Genomic DNA, 18659 nt, shown 5'->3' on the forward strand with positions numbered 1-18659 from the left:
TGTATTAGGCTGGACTATTGGCAAAATAACTGTAAGGTAATATTTTGCTTGGAAAACTGGTAGGACTCATAGGGCAATAACCAAATTTCAGAATAGCTGAAAAATTCCGGTACTCAGTAATTTTGTATTTGCAGAAAATGTGTTAACAAGTGAAGACAACTTCTTTCCTCTCTTCTTTTAATCAGATTATGCTCTTTTCCCATTAAGTAACTAGGGGTTTCTGGTTTGTTTTTTCACTTAAGAGGTGTCAGAAAATTCAGTTGATTTCTTTAAGTCATTTTTTTTAATTGTTTGATGGAATGAATGGGAGCACCGATTCCCCATCAGTCCAATCAAAGACTACAACGTCCATGAAACATTAGAACTGTCACAAGACTCCACCTCTAGTGCCCAGCTGTATGACTCTGTGGTGACCCCAGAGTACCACGAAGGCCCTGGAGGTTCTGTATAATCAACTACAACACTTCTTTTCATCAGCCCTGTTTTTTGCTGCCTACGTGTGCAACAACACTTCCAGGACATGGTCCAAGCGGTGAGGAAGCTTTGCTACATTTTGGAACTTTCTCTTCTGTATATGTTCATCAGCTTTCTTTTCCTCACCTTTCTGTAGTACACAGAAGAGCATTCAGCTGCTATGGCCTGAACAGTACATGGGTTATGAATTACCTTCCTGTTTACAGCAACTGCATCACTTGAGTGCGTCTTGATTCTACAGGAATGGAGAGGAAAGCCACAAAAGCCATGGGCAAGCAGGATATCTCAAACCAGCTAATGGCAGTGACAGAAAACCCCAGTAAAATAAATATCTGCTCAATCATGCTGGTATTTTCATTGGCTGTGTTGAAATAAAAGCTACAATTCTTTACCCTTAAAGAAAGACACGATGACATGAAAGTTTTAACAATTAACAAACTACTGAGTTAGAGAGAAAAGCTGTTAATCTTCACTAAGAATTAAAGTATTTGAGGACTCTGTAATGAAGAATGTTGCTGGATGTTCTGGATTCTCTGAGTATACTATGACAAACTTTGATTTCTAGGTTTGTGTGCCTTTTTTTTTACTATAAAGCAAGATTCCAGAAAGCAGTGACAAAAGACTGAAACCAGGACAACATGGGAAGGAAATGCACCTTTCTAGAAGACATGTTCTCACATCAGCCATTTTAAAGAGAAAATGAAAAGACCAGAAGAGAGAATCAGAATTTTGCAGAGAAGGAGAGGACAGATCCTAGTGCCTCTGGAACTACCAAGTAAGTTTAAAGACACGTCCAAAAGTTCCCAAGCAACCATGATTCTCCCCAACCAACCTGCCATTTTCAAACCAAGAAAATATTGCTGCAACCCACAGAGTTATTTAGATACTGCTTCCTTCCACTTTCAACTCCTCACACAAATTTCATCACAATTATAGGAGTATATAAAACCGCTGCAAACCAGGTAATCCAGTGGCACTTAATGGTATAGCATTATTAGCTAATTAAATCAAAACTTCTCACTAAAGTATTTGGTTAAAAATAGTTTGTGAGTTTATGGTTTCCTAGGTTTGCTACCTCCACCTTTTACTCCTCTTTTGCTGTTTAGCTGTAAGCACAGGCGCTTGATTGCTGGAACTTTTGGGACAGGGAGTGGAAGGGACATGCTTCTATGAGCCTGCAGAGGGAAAAGGTGCTTCACATGATGTAGACTGTCATGTGCAGAGATGGGCCAACTCTCTGATATGAACTCCAGGGAGATATAAAACAGATTCCATTATTAGGTCAGTTACCATTCCTAAGTCTGTGATTTGCCAGGTATTGCCAATACCAAGCATTTCTTCCTACTCCTTGCTCAACCCACTCCTTGCACTTACTCAGACCATGCCGAAAAATTTTCTTTTTCCCACTTGACACATTTCTGAATTAGCTCAAAATCTGCTTATGACCTAAGCATTTTAGCACCACAATTAAAATCACTGTCACCGATACTAGATGGGACTCCTTTAGCCTCCTGAATTGATTATTTTCCAACAGATTAAAACCGTCCATTAGGGTAGATTTCATGTGCCAAACTGTCAGTCAGCTTCTGTGACTGTCACACACATCCTCCCACGGCCCGCCCTTCCTAGCGGCTGCTAAGTCACATTAACATGCTATCAGATCATCACTCTCAGATTTTCACATTTCAGCAGCTGCTACTCTCTTCTTGTTAGTGAGTCTGCAGAGAAAATCTTTCAGACAAAATGGAACTGAACCCTGTGGTTATTGTGACTGGAAGTATGCAGAACTGAAAGTGCCCGAGGGGAGCCTGCAGGTACCATGCACAGGTCTTTCAGAAGAGACATTTGTTATTCAAAATTGCTACCCGTGGGGGAAAAAAAAGCTGATCTCTGCTCAAAAGATGCAATAGTTGTTATTTTGTCACATTTTTACCACCAAAATTAAGCAGAGGCCAGTGTGAGAGACTCGCTCAGCCTGACACAGTTTTCATCCCACCTTGATGAAGTCACTCATTCCAGGCTTACACTTTCGAGCCATGCAGCCTGGTGCACTGCCAAAAATGTTGAGGACAACATTTGTCACTGATGTCTTTCCATTCAGATAATGCAAACTTGGGTCAGGTCCTGTAACACTTGATTCTCTAGAAGAGTTAGGTAAGTATAAGATAAAAGCAGCAAGTTTGTAATACATCTGCTGTTGTATTATCCTGAAGATGGGCCCATTTAATTGGCAGCTGGACTTTGGGTGCATTGTTCTGCATCCCCTTGTGTTGTTATATGACCTCAGGTGAGTGTCCTGAGCTGACTGTGCCCCTTTCTGTTCACTATAAACACAAAATAATGCTACTTTTTTATCCCTGTAACTTTATTTACAATGATATCTACTGAAGAGATTAAAGCATGTAAATCAGCAAGCATGATTATTAGTCTATACCCTTGCATTCTGCTAAGAGTGCCTGAGCTTGCCAAGAACAAACCAACTTTTTAGTAACTCTTTGGAACATTTTTATAGAACAAACTAAGTATGAATAAAGGAATAAACATTGCATTTTTTAAACATTTAATAATTGTGTTACAATTATATTCTAAGAAGTACACCGTGAAGGATCTTACACGATAGTTAAATCTTTCCCAACAAGTTTTGTGTTTCTTACAGCTTTCTCAATAGGTCAATAACTTTCAGACCTTAAAATCCACTTAGAACACATTCTCTAATGAAAGAACCTCTCAGATACTTGTGAACACATTTACTGTCCATTTGCTACAATACAATGATTGCAAACAGCAGCAGCCATCAACAATATGTGTTGAAAAAAGTATGGGATGGAACAGTATCTTTATCACCTTGTTGAGTTGAACAGAGACAGATTATCTGGTGGTTGGGGCTTGGAATATTAATTAAACATCAAGGCTTTCAAATTAGAATCCCAGATGTTTGATCATTATGGTAATTTCCTGTTAACAGCATTCCCTGGAAGGCCTGAGAAACATTCCTCTAATTCTCCAGTGGTGGAAGGTTGAAGACCCTTAGGCTACAGAGCACTGAGCTCCTCTGCATCAATTACACAAGACATGGCCTTTTTAGCACGTGGACCATCCTATTTGCTGAGCCTTCTGTTAAGGAGGCTTCCAAACAGCTGCTCAGGTAGATCAACACCTCCCTTACTAATACAGGCCTTCCCAAAACAAAGCACACTGCTCCTTGCACAAGCTGCTGGCTCTGAATCAAGTCTCAACATTTCAGGGAGAGGGAGTGCCAGCATCTCCAGGGAAGCCTCCCTGTCAGCAACACCATCAGTGAGCATTAGTCTTTTCCTCTGGACTGCCTGGCACAGGAGCCAGACCTTGCTAAGGGAGCCCTTGCTCCAGCTGACTGCCTCCCACCAGTGCTATATGTGTACTCTTCTCCTGAAAAGGTGGCATGAGTTCAGGTCATCCTCAGGAAATTATATGGAATGTTGCTAGTTTCCTTTCTGTATTCCTTGTGCATCTGCAGTACTACGTTTTATACGGACAGCTTCTCCTGAGGCTGTGAACTAAACTGGGAACAATATCTGGTGTTTGCAGAGCCCATTGACAAGAATGCAGATGGTTCCTTTAACAGCACAAGCTCTGTTTGTCATAGTCAGCTCAGGAAGTGTGCTTGAAGATCTACACTGAGAGGCAGCCTGTTTACTACCACAATACGGTCCTCATACATGTGACCTCCTCACTGCATTCAGCAATTTGGGACTTGTCATGAATTATCTTCCTAGGAACAACGATAGCACTTCTTTCACCTGGCAGTGATTTATCTCTGACATCTCTTCTCTCAGTACATGCTCCTACTAACTTCATACATATGCCCAAAGCAGCCTAAAGGTTTTTCATCAAGCATGGAGTCAGAGAAGGTAGCACGAGATCTAGACAGGATGGGACTAATCATCCGAAGTTCAAGGGCTCAGGTTATTCACTTACAAGCTTAGTCAAACTTGGTTAATCTGAAAAGAATTTCGAGTGGAAGGGGGATGTATTGCAGTATTTTTTATCCTTTACTAGATGCTAATTTTTCACAGCCTAATTAAGGATTTTCAGCCTTTGCAGGGCACAGCTTCAGAGTAGACATACTGGAGCAGTTGAAGAAGACTCCCTTTTCCATTAAGTGACAAGGATTACCTGCTACCTCAGAAAGTGTTCTATAGAAGGCTATTGTCACTCAACAAAAATCTCTTTTACAGCAGTCCTTAGGGCCCACGTATGGACTGTGGATGCAGAAATTCCATTCCAAATGAATGGAAAATATAACTTCCAAAAAAGCTATATAATCCACCTCATGGCTATTAATTAAAAAAAAAACAAAACAAAACAAAACAAAAAAAAACCAAAAAAAACCCACCACCAACACCTTACTATCTGTTTACTAACAAATTATAAATGTGTACTCAAGAGTATTTGCATTATTCACAAGGTTTCCTCTACAGGCTAATCAGGCACCCTGAAGGTCTCTATGCCATGCCCCAGTCAACTGCAAACGCTGCTGCAAGCAGCCTCTTTGTGGCAGCAGATTTCTATAAATCCTTTCCTCAGAGAGTGGTTCAAAAAACAGATTCAGCCGCAATCACACAGAGACAATATTGTTCATCAGGCTCTGGCCACCAGCTATTTTCACTTACCCATTAGCTTCCCTAATGTATGGTTTACTGCAATTCCATAATTCTGTTCAGGAAGTACTTAGACATGCTTCATTACTCAAGTTGATGGAAGAAAAGGAGGTTAAGACAACCACAATCTCAACAAAATCCATGGAGCCTTGAACATTAACATCTCTGTCAGAGTACAAAGCATGCCCAGAATTTCCTGGATTTTGCTGGGCATCACATTGATACTGACTGCAATCTTACCCAAAATAATTTTTAAATCTCTTGCTGCAAGTAGCTTTATGTTTTCAATGCCTGTCAGCCGTCCAGCAAAACTGGGCTAAATATATCAATAATTTACAGGGCACAACAAAGCGCTGTGAATGAAGGGGAAACAGCATCCTTTGATAGCACTGTACACCTCCAGAACAGCACATCAAAAAGTTGATGCACCAGAATCAAACTGGTTAGTTCTACGTAACTGGAAATGGCAAACTCCCAGACAAGTTCTCCATTATTCCACACTGAAGGACTTTTCATGTCACCAGCTCAGGGCTACTTGATTTCTGCAGGCTGTAGCTAAGTGGCCTTGGGCACTCTGATGGCCTTCTGTTATTACTGAGCGCTGCAATTTAGCAGTTATTTAATTTGACCAGCCATTATTAGTTGGGCAGCACCAAAGTAAGCAATTGGTTTTATAAACCTTCTCATGAAGAAGGGACAATATTAATGGAATCTTCTCCTCAGATGCCCCTTCCACCTGACTCTTTCAAACCTTTGTCACAAAATATGTATGGAAGCTCATTCTTAATATCCTCCTAATGAGAATATTCATTTGCAGTTTAGCACTAAGTTAGATTTTATCACTGTTCAGCACTGTATTTCTGTCTTGTCTGACACCTCTTTGGGAAAAAAAGATGTTGATTTGGATGATGCGATGAAAAACAAAGCTGGCACTGGGCTCCAGGATCTCATTCCCAGCTGTCAGTGTCAGGTCATGTACAGCAAGACCTGCCTCAGCAGTGAAATTCTATACTGAAATATTCCAGGTACTACTAGGAAATAACACAGACTGCAGAAAAATATTCCCAAATGGCGTTCACGTAACCTGGATGGAAGCTATAAGCTCTTTTCAACATTTATCACCCAGGTGACTGAAAAACATTTTTTTTTTTTTAAATGAAAACAAAAGTTTTTGTTTTGAAAAACAAACTTAGGTAAGTGCAATTTCAGATTATTTTCAAATATGGCTTATGAAATTATGCTCAATACAGGTTTGGCTTTATTAACTATCTACTGGCAAATGAAGAGTCACTTTTGGCTTGCTTGGGCCTAATGCATGCAGTGATTGCCCAGATCTTTAGATCCACTGGGCCATTTAAATAATTGCCTACAGCATAGTCCCAGGAAGCCTGCAATACTGAATTTTGTTCCATACAGCTGGGAAAAAAATAGCATTTCTAATAGCAAATTACAACTTCTATGTTTCTGAAGAAATGTGGCAGCACACACCACTTTGAATTGTTGATTTTGGTATTTAAAGCAGATGTCAGTATCAGTTACAATTAAAAGTGCAAGAATGCACATTTCTAAACCTCTAAAGATAAGCTGTGCAGCACAGAGCTTTATTTCATAGGCTGTACTCTCATCCCCTAACCACCTACACCTCCTTAGACCTCTTGGGAGAGCAAAATAGGAGCATCTAAAACAAACATTAAGACATAAAATATATGAGTACAAGACAACTATGTATTTTTACAGGTCGATAGAAATTAAAAAGTGAAGGTAGGTGAGATCTTAGGGAGTAACCTAAACATTCCACTTAATAAAATTCCTATGAACATATCATACCTTCTGCTGCTAATTCTTTCCATCTTTCTTTGTTTGTTTGAATGATCTTCATCAGGTTGTCCTTGAAGCCCCTTAGATCTACCGTTGCTAGAGAATTTTCTGCGTGAGCTCCTCCATCAGCTGTACTTTTAAACCCAGGTCGTCGTTGTGCTTCAGCATTGCTTACTGCTCCCAAACTATTTTGGCTGGACAAGGGAAAAACAACCCAAATTATAAACACAGTCAGGCAATTCTAATAATACATAAACAGTTCATGCCAATCAAGTTGCTTTGGAACTAACCTGAAAAAATTGTTTTTACCAGTTTGCTTAAGATACAAGATACCTTGCTGACCATTTTCCAGGGAATTCTTGAAAAGCTGTGGCAGCTGAAAATACATAACTTGTAATCCAATTCTTAAAAGAATGTTTATGCAGCCATTTTGGAGCAGCTTCTTAGCTGTGTTTTTGAATGGTGAATGGTATCTTTGGGTCTCACAGGAAAGATATCTGATTGTTATTTTTTGACCCATTTTAAGACATGATGTATATATCAGGTAAGCCTTGCCTGAGCTGAAAATTCTCTCCAAGCAACAAACCTTCAAGTGTAGTCAAAGCAAGATTTAAGTGGCTTTAAAATCCCCTGAATTGAGACTGCAGTTACTTTACATCTACAGGTAAGTAGAAGTGAAATTATCCATATATGTGTATGGTGGGGAAAAAAGAATGAATGCTCTTTTTTTCTTAGAATTAAAAAAAATACCTTTTTCCAATGGTCCGAGTACTCATGTCTTAATAGGTTTTGTTTACTCAACTTCGCTGCATGGTTTATCTCATTGCTACCACAGACAGATGTTAATATGCATACAAATGTGTTTCCAGTAATCAAAAAATAATTGCAGTGAACTTCACAGGAAGAGTTAACCATAATTGCCATGCGCTCCAGAGATGTTGAATGGGATACAGTGGAAAGGATAGGCCATAATTCTAATGTTTGCCAGGCACCATCCCATGGTGTCCGCACAGCAGCGTGTGTGCAATTCTCTGGCTCAGACTTTTCTGTATCATGCTGTAGGCTCTCCACTCTTCTCATAAGTGTAGCATTTGAATCCATACAAAGAAAAAAAATCCCTTTATTCCCTTATCCTCACATGAGGAAGTTTTGCTGATCACAAGCCTTTTTTCATTTGCCGTTTAGTCATAAGCATCAACCAAACAAGAAGCCTGCAGCTGCTAATCACTCATTTGTGAAGTATGTAAATAAATTTGTTATCAGTAATACCTTAGTCTGCACTAAGAACACCATCATAAATACTTACTTCTAGTAACTTCTACTTGCTTCCAGTAAACAAAATATAGGAAAGAGCTAGGTTCACCCTTCTGTAACTGAAATCTAACTAATGGCCAGCAAATGAAAAATCGACTTACAGAGTTATCACTTAGTAACCTCAGTGAAAGCTCAAATTACAGTTTTAAAATGAAATAAAAATATGATAACAAAGGCAGTATTTGTAAAGGCAGTATCTGATTATCCAACAACGCTTTCAGCAAGGAGTCGCTCAGATTACACTTTGCCTTATAGGTACAGGAATTTCAATAGCCTATCGCAAAAATTATTTTAAAAACTGGAGAAATAAATTTCATGTTTTGTATGTGTTTATTCTGATCATTATTGGGGTTTTGCCTTTTTACATGTACAATTGTTCAGTCAATGGGGTAAAATAGCCCATTGCAAATACAACGCAGCCCCACAGGGTGGCAATACTGCACAGCTGTTTGTTACCTCCCAGCTTCAAATAACCGAGATGACTCTGAGAATCACATCATTACGACTGTTGTGGAAGCTTATTTTAGTTCAATAACAAAGCAGTCTATTCATACCTGGGGGTCCCAAAGGCAGGACTTTCAGATTTTGTGGCTTCCTCTATAAGAGGCATTACAATTTTCTCCATTGAATCAGTAAGAAGAGAAAATGTTGGTTCTACTATGAAATCAATGAATCCTAAAGAAGAAAAACATAGAAAATCAGGTTTTACATTTCCACAAGTCTCAAATCTAAAAATTAATACTTGCTATTGAGCTGACTTTTTAACTGTAGTCCCAATTCAATATACTAGATACCACCAGTATAGTCTTAAAGAAAAAAAGCACAATTAAAACAAAAAAAAAAACACCACCCGGAGCTATATAGATATAAGTAGATATTAATAACTAAAGCTTTTAATTCTTTTTTCTTGTAAATTTTATGCACTGCAGAATACACCTACCATTTGAAACTAGAATTAATTATTGAATAGAAGGGAAGCTACTGTTGAGCCAGTGTGCTATAAGTCATGCTGTCTCCTTTACCATTCGGAGCTTCTTGCCAAGGAGTTAATATTTCAAATTGCTGTTTATTATTCTGTGGAGGTAAAGTGTTATTTCACAGTGTGTAGGAGGGTTCTGTCAAATCAGTGAAGAGAACAAGTAATATCCTTAGGAGACAGCATTCATCCCACAGTTCTGAGATGTCAGCTCTGAACAATGTCTTTTACATTCTAAAGTGCTCATCACAGTATGGAATGACACAGTGAGAGAATGAAGCATTATTCTCTACTGAGCACTTAACAGAAAAAAATATGTTAAAACATGAGCTAGCAATGAATTTACAGATGTCTTCACGCTCTAACCATGCAACACAGTATGAAGGTGAGCAACAGGGCTTCAGTCTAGGATCCAGCTTCCCTTCCGCAGTAGATATGATGCTCAAGCATCCCAGTGAAATGGAATAAGGGATAGGTAAATTGACAGAATGCAGTGTGGTCCTTGGCAACCTAGGGAGGCTTGACCCTCTGTAATTTGACCCTGAGACACTGGCAGGCTTACTTGCAGTCCAGAGAGCTGATTTATTAATTAGCTTTAAGTTGAGATGCATCTACAAATTGGTACTTTCAGATTATGATAGAGACAGACCTGTGAGTTCTTGAGCAAGAGATAAGCAGTTTGAGGACATGATCTGACTAAAGCACGTACAGTAGAAGCTGGGCTCACGTCCAGTATCTTGGTTAATCCCCCTCCTACCCCTCCTTCACATATGGTGAAATGACATCATGTTCTTTTGAGACCAGCACCATTCCGCTGTAAAAGCACACGAGTTTGATGAACAGATAGGTGCAAAGAAATACCTTCCATATAATGAATTTGAAATTCAAAATGGGTAAATGAAATGTCCTTGTAAATTTACATGCTCCTACACACGGGAAAAAAAGAAAAAAAAAAAAAAAAAACACCACAACCACCACCGTTTGTCATTACCTATTTGAGACTGAGCTACCAAAGTGGACTTGCGGTCACAAAGTGGGGAAAATTGAAGACCTAAAGCAGCCTCCTTGTCTCCCTGTAAACAACAATGTTTATTATTATAAGCAGATATTTGATAGAGGGACAGAGAGACAAAGTAATCTGAATATTCATAGTATTTATTCAACAGATCACTTCATTAAATTATATTCCTAAATAAAAACAAATCACAGACAGATCTTCAAATTTTGATTAAGAGTCTAAATTCTGACTTACTTTTGGCAACTTTTATGTAAAGAAACTCACTGCAATCAAGTTCTCCTCAACAGCAAGGCATCTGCCAACAAGGTTTAAAATATATGAAGTCCTTGTATTCACAGTTTAGTTCTGCTGATCCCAGATGTAATGGGACTAGAGATACTTAGACATGTTTGCAACAGTATGCCAAATGCTGAGTGTTTTCTTCTATTACATTGGTTCATCCAGCATGTAAAAATCCTTCAATGGATTTACCCTCTGGTCAAGTGTATGAACTGACTTGAATTTATTCTCACTAGCAGGCATAACTCTCTGCTGCTGAACCCACAAAAAATACCAATTCAGTTTCATCACAAGGATGATTTGCACAATCTCGCTCTGATTTTTTTTTTATCACTTAGCAGATTAGAAGAGTCTTCTTGTTGCAAGTCGTAACAGAAAGGAGGGTGCATCTCCATTTTCAGCATGGTAGAGCAACTGATTTGCAAAACTTTGAAAAGCAAGTCCAATGACACAAAAAAATACCCTGAAGAGACATCATTCAAGGGAGGTTACAATCTGTGTTGCTGCTGCTCTGGCTGCCAGAAGCACTGGCATTACAGATATAGGAAAACCTAGCCTTGCAAGTCAAATAAACCTGTACATTTGTCATGGAGAGTGCTGTTAGATGATCCTTCACTGGGAAGCACTGCATGAACTTACCATTCTCCCAAGGAAAACTGGGAAAACAGAAGCTGATGGATAAAGGGGGCAACCTTCCTTAGTCTTTTTATCATGTATCATTGAAGTATATTTGGGAAAGGTTTAGAACCATAAAAGCAGTAAAAACAATCCAGCGACAGGAAGAGATGCAGCTCACAGATTGCATTTCATGTGAAAGTGGAGAGCTTTATCACTAAGGCCATTAAATTTTATATTCAAGTGTTAATAATTTGAACTCAGAGTGTGGAACATGTTGCTACTAGGGGCAGTGGGAGTGGCATCTCCATGTAAATACAGGGGCCAGATTGTTATATCATATAAACTGGGGTAGTTCTAACTGCTTCAGCTATGGTTGAATGCAGGATTTCTAAAGTAATATTAATTTTGCAACTTTCTCATCTAAAGGTATTTTTAAAAATTCCACTCCAATTATGGGTAAGTTTGGATTTGTTTTTGTTTTCAAGCAGCTCTTTACCCCAATTATGAAGTACTTTCAATCAACATGATATTAATTAATACTTAAGTATTTTTTAAGTCTAAGACTATTGTAAATTGTAATAATGGACACAGCACTGATATTTAAACCAGTCATTAAAATTTAATGAGATTTAAAAACAAGATACAAAACAAAGAGTAAAAAAATGCTTTGTCCAGGCCCTGGACTCACTTTTAACTCTCTTTTAATGTCACTGGATCTATTCAGACTGAGAGTAGAATGCTATGGGCACTTCTTTGAGTTACTTGATCTATTTATTTCTTTACTTTTAAGAATTTGAGATGGGTGGCTGTACTTCTATTTGAAATAGGTAACTCAGATTTTCCTTAGTATTGGAATATATTTTCTGTAGCTGTTGTTTTTAAATTTAAAGTGTTGTTGGGCTTTTTCTCCTGAAGGTAACACTGGCACATATTTTAACCATTAGCTGTAGTTTAAGTTTTTGTCGAGGTGAATGTTCTTTTTTTTTTGCTGGTGCTCCCTACTTTGAAAGCTGTCTGTGAAAGCATTGGATTTGCATCAGCTGTTTCAGAATCTGCTGCTTTTCCCATAAGGCACAGTAGTTGAATTACTATATTTAAAGAAAAGAAGATGAGGAATTCGGGGGTTTATATACATTTGGACTGCTTCATCTTGGCTGGAACAGATTTGGAAATCCCAGAGATTTCCATGAGACAGGCTCAGATCAACAGACCAGAGGATGCAGAACAACCCAGTGCATCTAGGAAGTAGGAGACCTACAGTGTCTGCACTGCTCAGTGCATTTATATATGTGCTGATGCTTCATCACACTTTGAAAGTGCTGGAACAACTCTACACACACTGTCCTTAGCAGTACATGGAAACAATTCTTTTTCTCATACACTCCCGTGTAGACTGGAAGAGTTTTGTATTTTATACTGCTGAGTTGCATACACATGGACATTTTTACTTGTTCTATTGTTCAATGCTGTCTCGAGTTTTTGAGCAGCTTCTTTGGGATCCAGTTACTTCTTCTAATGAATAGATTAAAGGAATAACTAAAACATCAGCTGGTCCTAGCATTCTGTGACCAGTGTGGTACTATTTACTGCTAATGGTACCTCCACTTGGCTGGACACACTGTCTCACTGTCCCATGGGCCCCATCTAGTCTGTCTCTCTGTGTCTAAAATGTTCTTACATCTGTCATTTTATGACCTTTTTCTTGAGCAATCTGCTCCTCCTTTTTGCTCTCAAGTTCAAAATCCTCAAAATTTCCCTTGACAGAAGTAGACACAAATTCATGACTGCTCATTATTTCAGTCCATTAATTATTTATTAAGGCACCAGCTCTCCAGTCTGCCTCCTCAGTGCAAAGCCCAGAGCCAAGGGTGTCCTGATGCTCCCTACTGAGAATTCACATGAAGAATCTCCAGACCCTGAGCAGGAACCTTATATGGCAGATGGGTCTAACAACCTCACAGTTTAACATACTTCCTTATTTATTATCCAGTCCCTTTTTCCAGTGTGACCCTTCTGATTTGAAAATGTCAGCATATACCAAAATTAACACAATGTAGCTGAGCAAGACATACTCTCTTCTCTGATCTGTATTAATCTTTTTTAAAATCTGTGCATAACTCTAGAAATTGTTATACCTAAATTGGACTTTGATTATCAATTGTACTTCAGTAACTGTTATGCTGACAATGTGAATGCTTGCAAATATTGATTACAGGGAGAGTATTTTCCCTCTGGAGGAATGTTTTTTGTTTTGCCTGCTGAAGTGAGTCCAAAAATGACAGCAGTGACACCAACATCTACTGGGTGTTCTCCTGGAATTCAGTACCTCACAGAAAGGAAAAGGCTTCCTCAACAGTATGTCTTCATTTTTGGTTCAGGGTATATGGTCACAGAATTAACAGGATGGTACTTTCTAACCTCTGGCTTTGGATCAGGCTGGTATGAAAGCAACACCTTCAGATCTATGTGGCACATGCACGGCAAATACTAGCAAGGAAAAGAAATACAAGGGCTTTCGGAAATGTGGAATGGAGATAACTTTTTGCCTCCTTTGCTGAACATGAGTTCTTCCTATTTTCTCTCATCCTACCCTTCTGGTGCTTCTTTATAATTCAAAGCATATATAGATCCCTGTCTACAGAATGAAAACAAGTTCTTGAGCTTGACAAGTTATATTATAATTGAAAGAATAATTAAAAAAAACACTACAACACTCAGAAAACTGATATCAGCCAAAATAGATAGAGAGCTATAACAACTTTGTCTTATCCACACACATAAAAGTTGAAGTAATGTCAGTGGTAGGTATGAAGAATAAAGAATATATAGTACTGACTATGCTTGTCAATCACAACCGACAGCAACCTTGCTGGTAGACTTAAGAAAATATTCAATCGTGTAACCATTGCTCCTTGAACTAGATTTATTAAAGGATTTTAAAAATGGCACCTGTCGAAAAAATTCTTCCATCAGGGCCATGGTCCACCGGTAGTGCAGCTCCCAGGATTTTGCTGGATGGCTTATGTCTGCTGCATGTAGAATCAAAGACATGGCTTTGGCTTTGTCCACCCTGCCAATTCAAGGACATGCTCCAATTATCTCAAAACAAAAGCAACTATTTAAATTCTTTTCTTGAATATGAGCTCATTGAAAGACTACAGATAATGAGAAGAATGGAAAATAACCTACCCCTGTGCCTGCTGTAGAGTGTGTCGCATTGTTTTAATTTGTTGAAAATGACCCGACATATCTGTAGACAGGACCATCTCAATGACCAAGCTACGCAACTCCCTAAGAATAATTAAAAGTAAAATGGCTGATTAAAATTCATTTATTCTATGTATGGTACATTTGTTTAAGCAGTATTTGTTAATTTATAACTTTCAAAACAACATCATGGGTTTTATTACATTTTAAAAAGCATTTAAATAAATTATTAACGACTTGAACATTGTATCCTAAAGGGATTCTGTGAAAGCAATGTACCTCAGAAAATGTACTCTGCAGTCATTATTTCAGTCACACTGTTTTGTAAATCCTATTTCCTAGTGCATAAACTAATATTACATGCAGTTCTCTCACCCATTATAAGCCATTCCTAATTTTTTTCCAGCAGTAGTGTATTCAAAAAACAAGCTGTTCTCAGGGCTTACCACCGCACAACAGGCTACATTATTACTGCCCTCATATTAGTAAAGGGTGTCCATAACACTAAACCTAGGAAGAAGGCCGTGGAAACACTTGGAAGAGTGAAACGCTCAGAAGAGCAGGAGGTATTACATCTGAAATACTATCAACATTACACCAATATTAGATCATTATGACAAACCATTTCATTCCAAAAGTATTGCAATACCTATTTAATGAATCAGAACAAGTTTGAGATTAATAATTTATTTCTGTCTTGGTATTATGATTAGAGATGTTACCTTGTCCATCAGCTTTCTATTAAATCAATATGAACCTAATAAAACATAAATCATGTAAGAAACTTTATTCTGATTGTGAATAGGAAATTAAATTAATTTTGTCAACAATAATTACTGACTCAAGAAATTCCGTCTCCTTGATGTAGAAGGATCATATATAGGCCATGTAGGAGTCCAGTGGGTTTCATTTATATGCTTTTTAAATTGCCTAGGAGGACAAGCGCTGCTTATATGTATGAGGAATTCACTACATCAAACCTTCCTTTATGTACCATATATCTTCATGAGCACACCCCCAATCTTAACGAAGTCCAAGTCTCAAATACAACAGTAAAATCCTACTTTAGTCATTCTCACTGATGTTTCATATTGTATTCATATGTTTGATTTAAGTAAATCAAAAAACATGCCGTTTTTTTCCAAGGACTATACTTTAAAGAGGTAATTTGCAGTTTTCTTTAGGGCTATCACAATACTTTGTTATAAAGACTATCAAGACTTCTTTTGATCCAAATTAATTACATATGTAAGCAGATATTTGTTGCTGATTTTTATGCATATATTCCTGGTTTTCCTTAATGTAACCGGATAAAGACGCAATGCTCTCAATTCCACTCAATAATATGCAGCTATAGCAACTTGTGTTTAGAAAATGCCTTACCTTATCGGACCTCATAATAAGATACTAATTTTTTTTGCATCCCAACTGTTCCTCCTCCACATTGCTTTGAAAGTGTACCCTTCAAGAACTCTCAAACCCATTAAAAAATAAAAGCAAAACAAACAAAAAAAAACCAGCTAACATCACAAGGGAAATGAGGGCTCTGCATTGTTAAGCCCTGTTGTTTTTACAGCTGAGATAATTATCACTTGTCCTTTCCATGGGAGATTTAAAGTACTTAGGAACTTTCAATGTCTGAACTTTTTGGACTAATCAGAAATAAGTGCACCCCTACTCACAAGACTCTTCATCCCTACAACACAAGACACACAGAGAAGCAAAACCACATTTTCAGTTTATTCATATTGCTATGGCAGCAGAAAAAAAAACCAAAACCAACCCAAACTCTTATCCACAACACCTGAATAAGGATCAAACAGTATAGCACAGTGTGTCCTGTCACACACTCCTGAAGATTTCAGGCCACTAAAAATCTGTTTAACAGCAAAAGAGAGATTCCTGCACTCGTTGACTGCCTGTGCCCATATCCACCCTAATTGGAGGATAGCAAATTGAAACCTGATGGGGAAATGGTAGGTAAAGCTCCACTGGAGCTACAAATGCTTCATCTGCTGTCATTACATAGAAGGTTAATCGTGGACTGATCCTATTACCAAATTGCTTCCTAGGGAAAAAAAAACAAAACAAAACAAAAAACCACCACCTGTCTCAACTTCCACATCGTGGGAGACCTCAGCTGGGGTTGTAGGCAACTCCTGGACAGAAATCTCCCCCATTCTCACTAGGCAGCTCTGAGCTACAAGCCTCAGGATAATACAGGTACCTGCTACCATGGCAAAAAAGACATGCAGATGTTGTCATACTGTGAAGAGAAGCGGTAACAATATTGATGCACAGCACATGGCAATCTTTCAGGCCCAAAATCAGATTACTGGGTTTGAGTCCACCATCTCCACTTTACTTAAGTAAACTGTCCTGTTCTGTGCTGGTATCCCTTCTCAACCTTCCCACACCATAAGCCGTATGGATAGGATACTGTTAAAAAACAGATGCAAGACTATATGAAAAAATTACATAAACAATGCTGTAATAAAGATACAAGGAGTAGCACATTAATTTCTTGAAAAAGAGTTAGCCAATACATAGAAACTAGCTTTACCTGGATTTGTCCATAACAAAAAAAAAAAAAAAAATGCAGGAACAGACCAAGATGAGCAAAAGCAAGGTGGGAACTGAAGACATAAACCTCATCTTCATGTTATAGGAATCCCCAGACAGAAGAATCTCAAAGCACTTTGTGAATGAATATTGTTCATTCTACATTATATATAATACATACAGGTTTGTCTCTTTTTTTTTTTTTTTCCCCTAAAATCAGGCAATATCTCACTGTATGCCTTATGACTGGGATGGTTTGAGATGTTAATACTGCCACACCCCCTACAAAGACATTACACATGGGGTGCTGGAGCTCTGGTAAATCAAAGGAGAAAGGAGAAGTGGGGATCCCTCTTTATCTATTTAAGAGCACAAAGTGAAAGAAACAAAACAATGTCAAAGACAGGAACATTTTTTCAGAGTCAAGAAAAGACTGAAAATTTGCTATGAATGTCACATGTATTATCCACAAAGGACTTCATCCTCAGAATGCTAGCAGTGTTCCCCAGCTCAGACCAGAAGCCCAAGTTTTAAGTTTTAACCTTAATTGAAGCTGGCAGTTTATTTGCACATTTATCTTCTTAAAGTTAACATGTAGAAGAGAAGCTGGAATACTATAAAGTAATTTCAATCATTTTGCTTCATCTTGCTAGAAAAATTAGCAGAACCTCAGTTTAAACAGTCAGCAGTGTTAAGTTTTTGAAAAATGAAATTGCTGCAACTAAAGAAAATAGATATGACAGAAGTAAAGAAATTAATCAGTGCCAGGAAGTACATTAAAAAGTTGAACAGATTATCATTTCAATTTACTGCCAACTTGATTCAGTGCAACCTTCAAAACTGTTAGTTTAACAGCATGAATTTCAGTATAGATCCAAGAAGCTCACTCAAGTAATAATAAGAAAATTGAAAAGTCTCTGTTAAGTGGCTACCAGAACCATCATTGCACCGAAATGACAAGGTAACAGGAATTTCTGGATATTGGAAATGAATACCAAGAAACTGTCATTTCCATGACTGACCCTCTAAATTGAAGTATCACACTGCAACAGGTTGTGCAGGTTGGCACAGACCAGCAGTTTGGAATTTACTGCTTCTTCAAGGTACAGACTGTAATTGCTGAGCTAAGTGACAAAACACAGAACTGAATGTCCTAGTTTAGCTTCTTGAGCTTATTAGTCAATTCATACATTTCTTCTACATTTTACTGAATATGCCCAAAAAGAGATGATAAATTCTACTTTTCCCTGCTTGCCAAATCTCACCAGCTTCAAACTGGCTGCTTATAATAGAATCTGTGTAGCCATTCTATACAAGCTAAATTTCCAAAACTAAAGTAAGATCTTCTAGAAAAACATAATCAGGTTCAAGTGAGAAGAGGTGGAAAAGGAAGAGTAAACAGAGCCAGTGTGTGACTGAACAATTTCCAAAAGAATGTGATAGTTTATCACAGGTTCAAAAACCATGAAGAAATAAAATTAAAAAAAATTTAGATTAAATGGTCCACAACTGAACTGGACAAAGAACCACGGGAAGACATGCCCAAACAATATACTCAGAGAAAAATATGCTTCAGAAATAGGAAGAGAGCCTATTACATTTCCCTCTTTCTTTTGTTTGCAGCTCACCGGAGCAGCATATATGAGCATCACAACCCGGAAATCACAGGTTCTTCTTTCCATTCGCAAATATTTGGGTTTCATCCTCTTGCTCTTTTCCTCAGTGGAATAACAAAAGGGAATGACTGGGATAA

At 38.1% G+C, this 18659-nt stretch overlaps 1 protein-coding gene across 10 annotated transcripts in view; it reads right to left on the reverse strand.

The window, feature by feature from the left end:
• Window positions 1-18659, reverse strand: part of PDE1A (phosphodiesterase 1A) — a 201923-nt gene that overhangs the window by 16890 nt on the left and 166374 nt on the right. For all 10 annotated transcript variants that reach the window (XR_005701796.2, XM_040070509.1, XM_040070517.1 and 7 more), the window contains 5 exons: window positions 14327-14428; window positions 14087-14207; window positions 10214-10295; window positions 8801-8921; window positions 6942-7126 (listed from right to left, as the gene is read on the reverse strand). Coding sequence is in view for 9 of the 10 variants with exons in the window: in XM_040070509.1 (XP_039926443.1) it covers window positions 6942-7126; window positions 8801-8921; window positions 10214-10295; window positions 14087-14207; window positions 14327-14428 (611 nt within the window). In the remaining variant the exon portion in view is untranslated. The remainder of the gene's footprint in view (window positions 1-6941; window positions 7127-8800; window positions 8922-10213; window positions 10296-14086; window positions 14208-14326; window positions 14429-18659) is intronic.

Source organism: Hirundo rustica, chromosome 7 (assembly GCF_015227805.2).
Source record: "Hirundo rustica isolate bHirRus1 chromosome 7, bHirRus1.pri.v3, whole genome shotgun sequence".
Taxonomy (NCBI): Eukaryota; Metazoa; Chordata; class Aves; order Passeriformes; family Hirundinidae; genus Hirundo; species Hirundo rustica.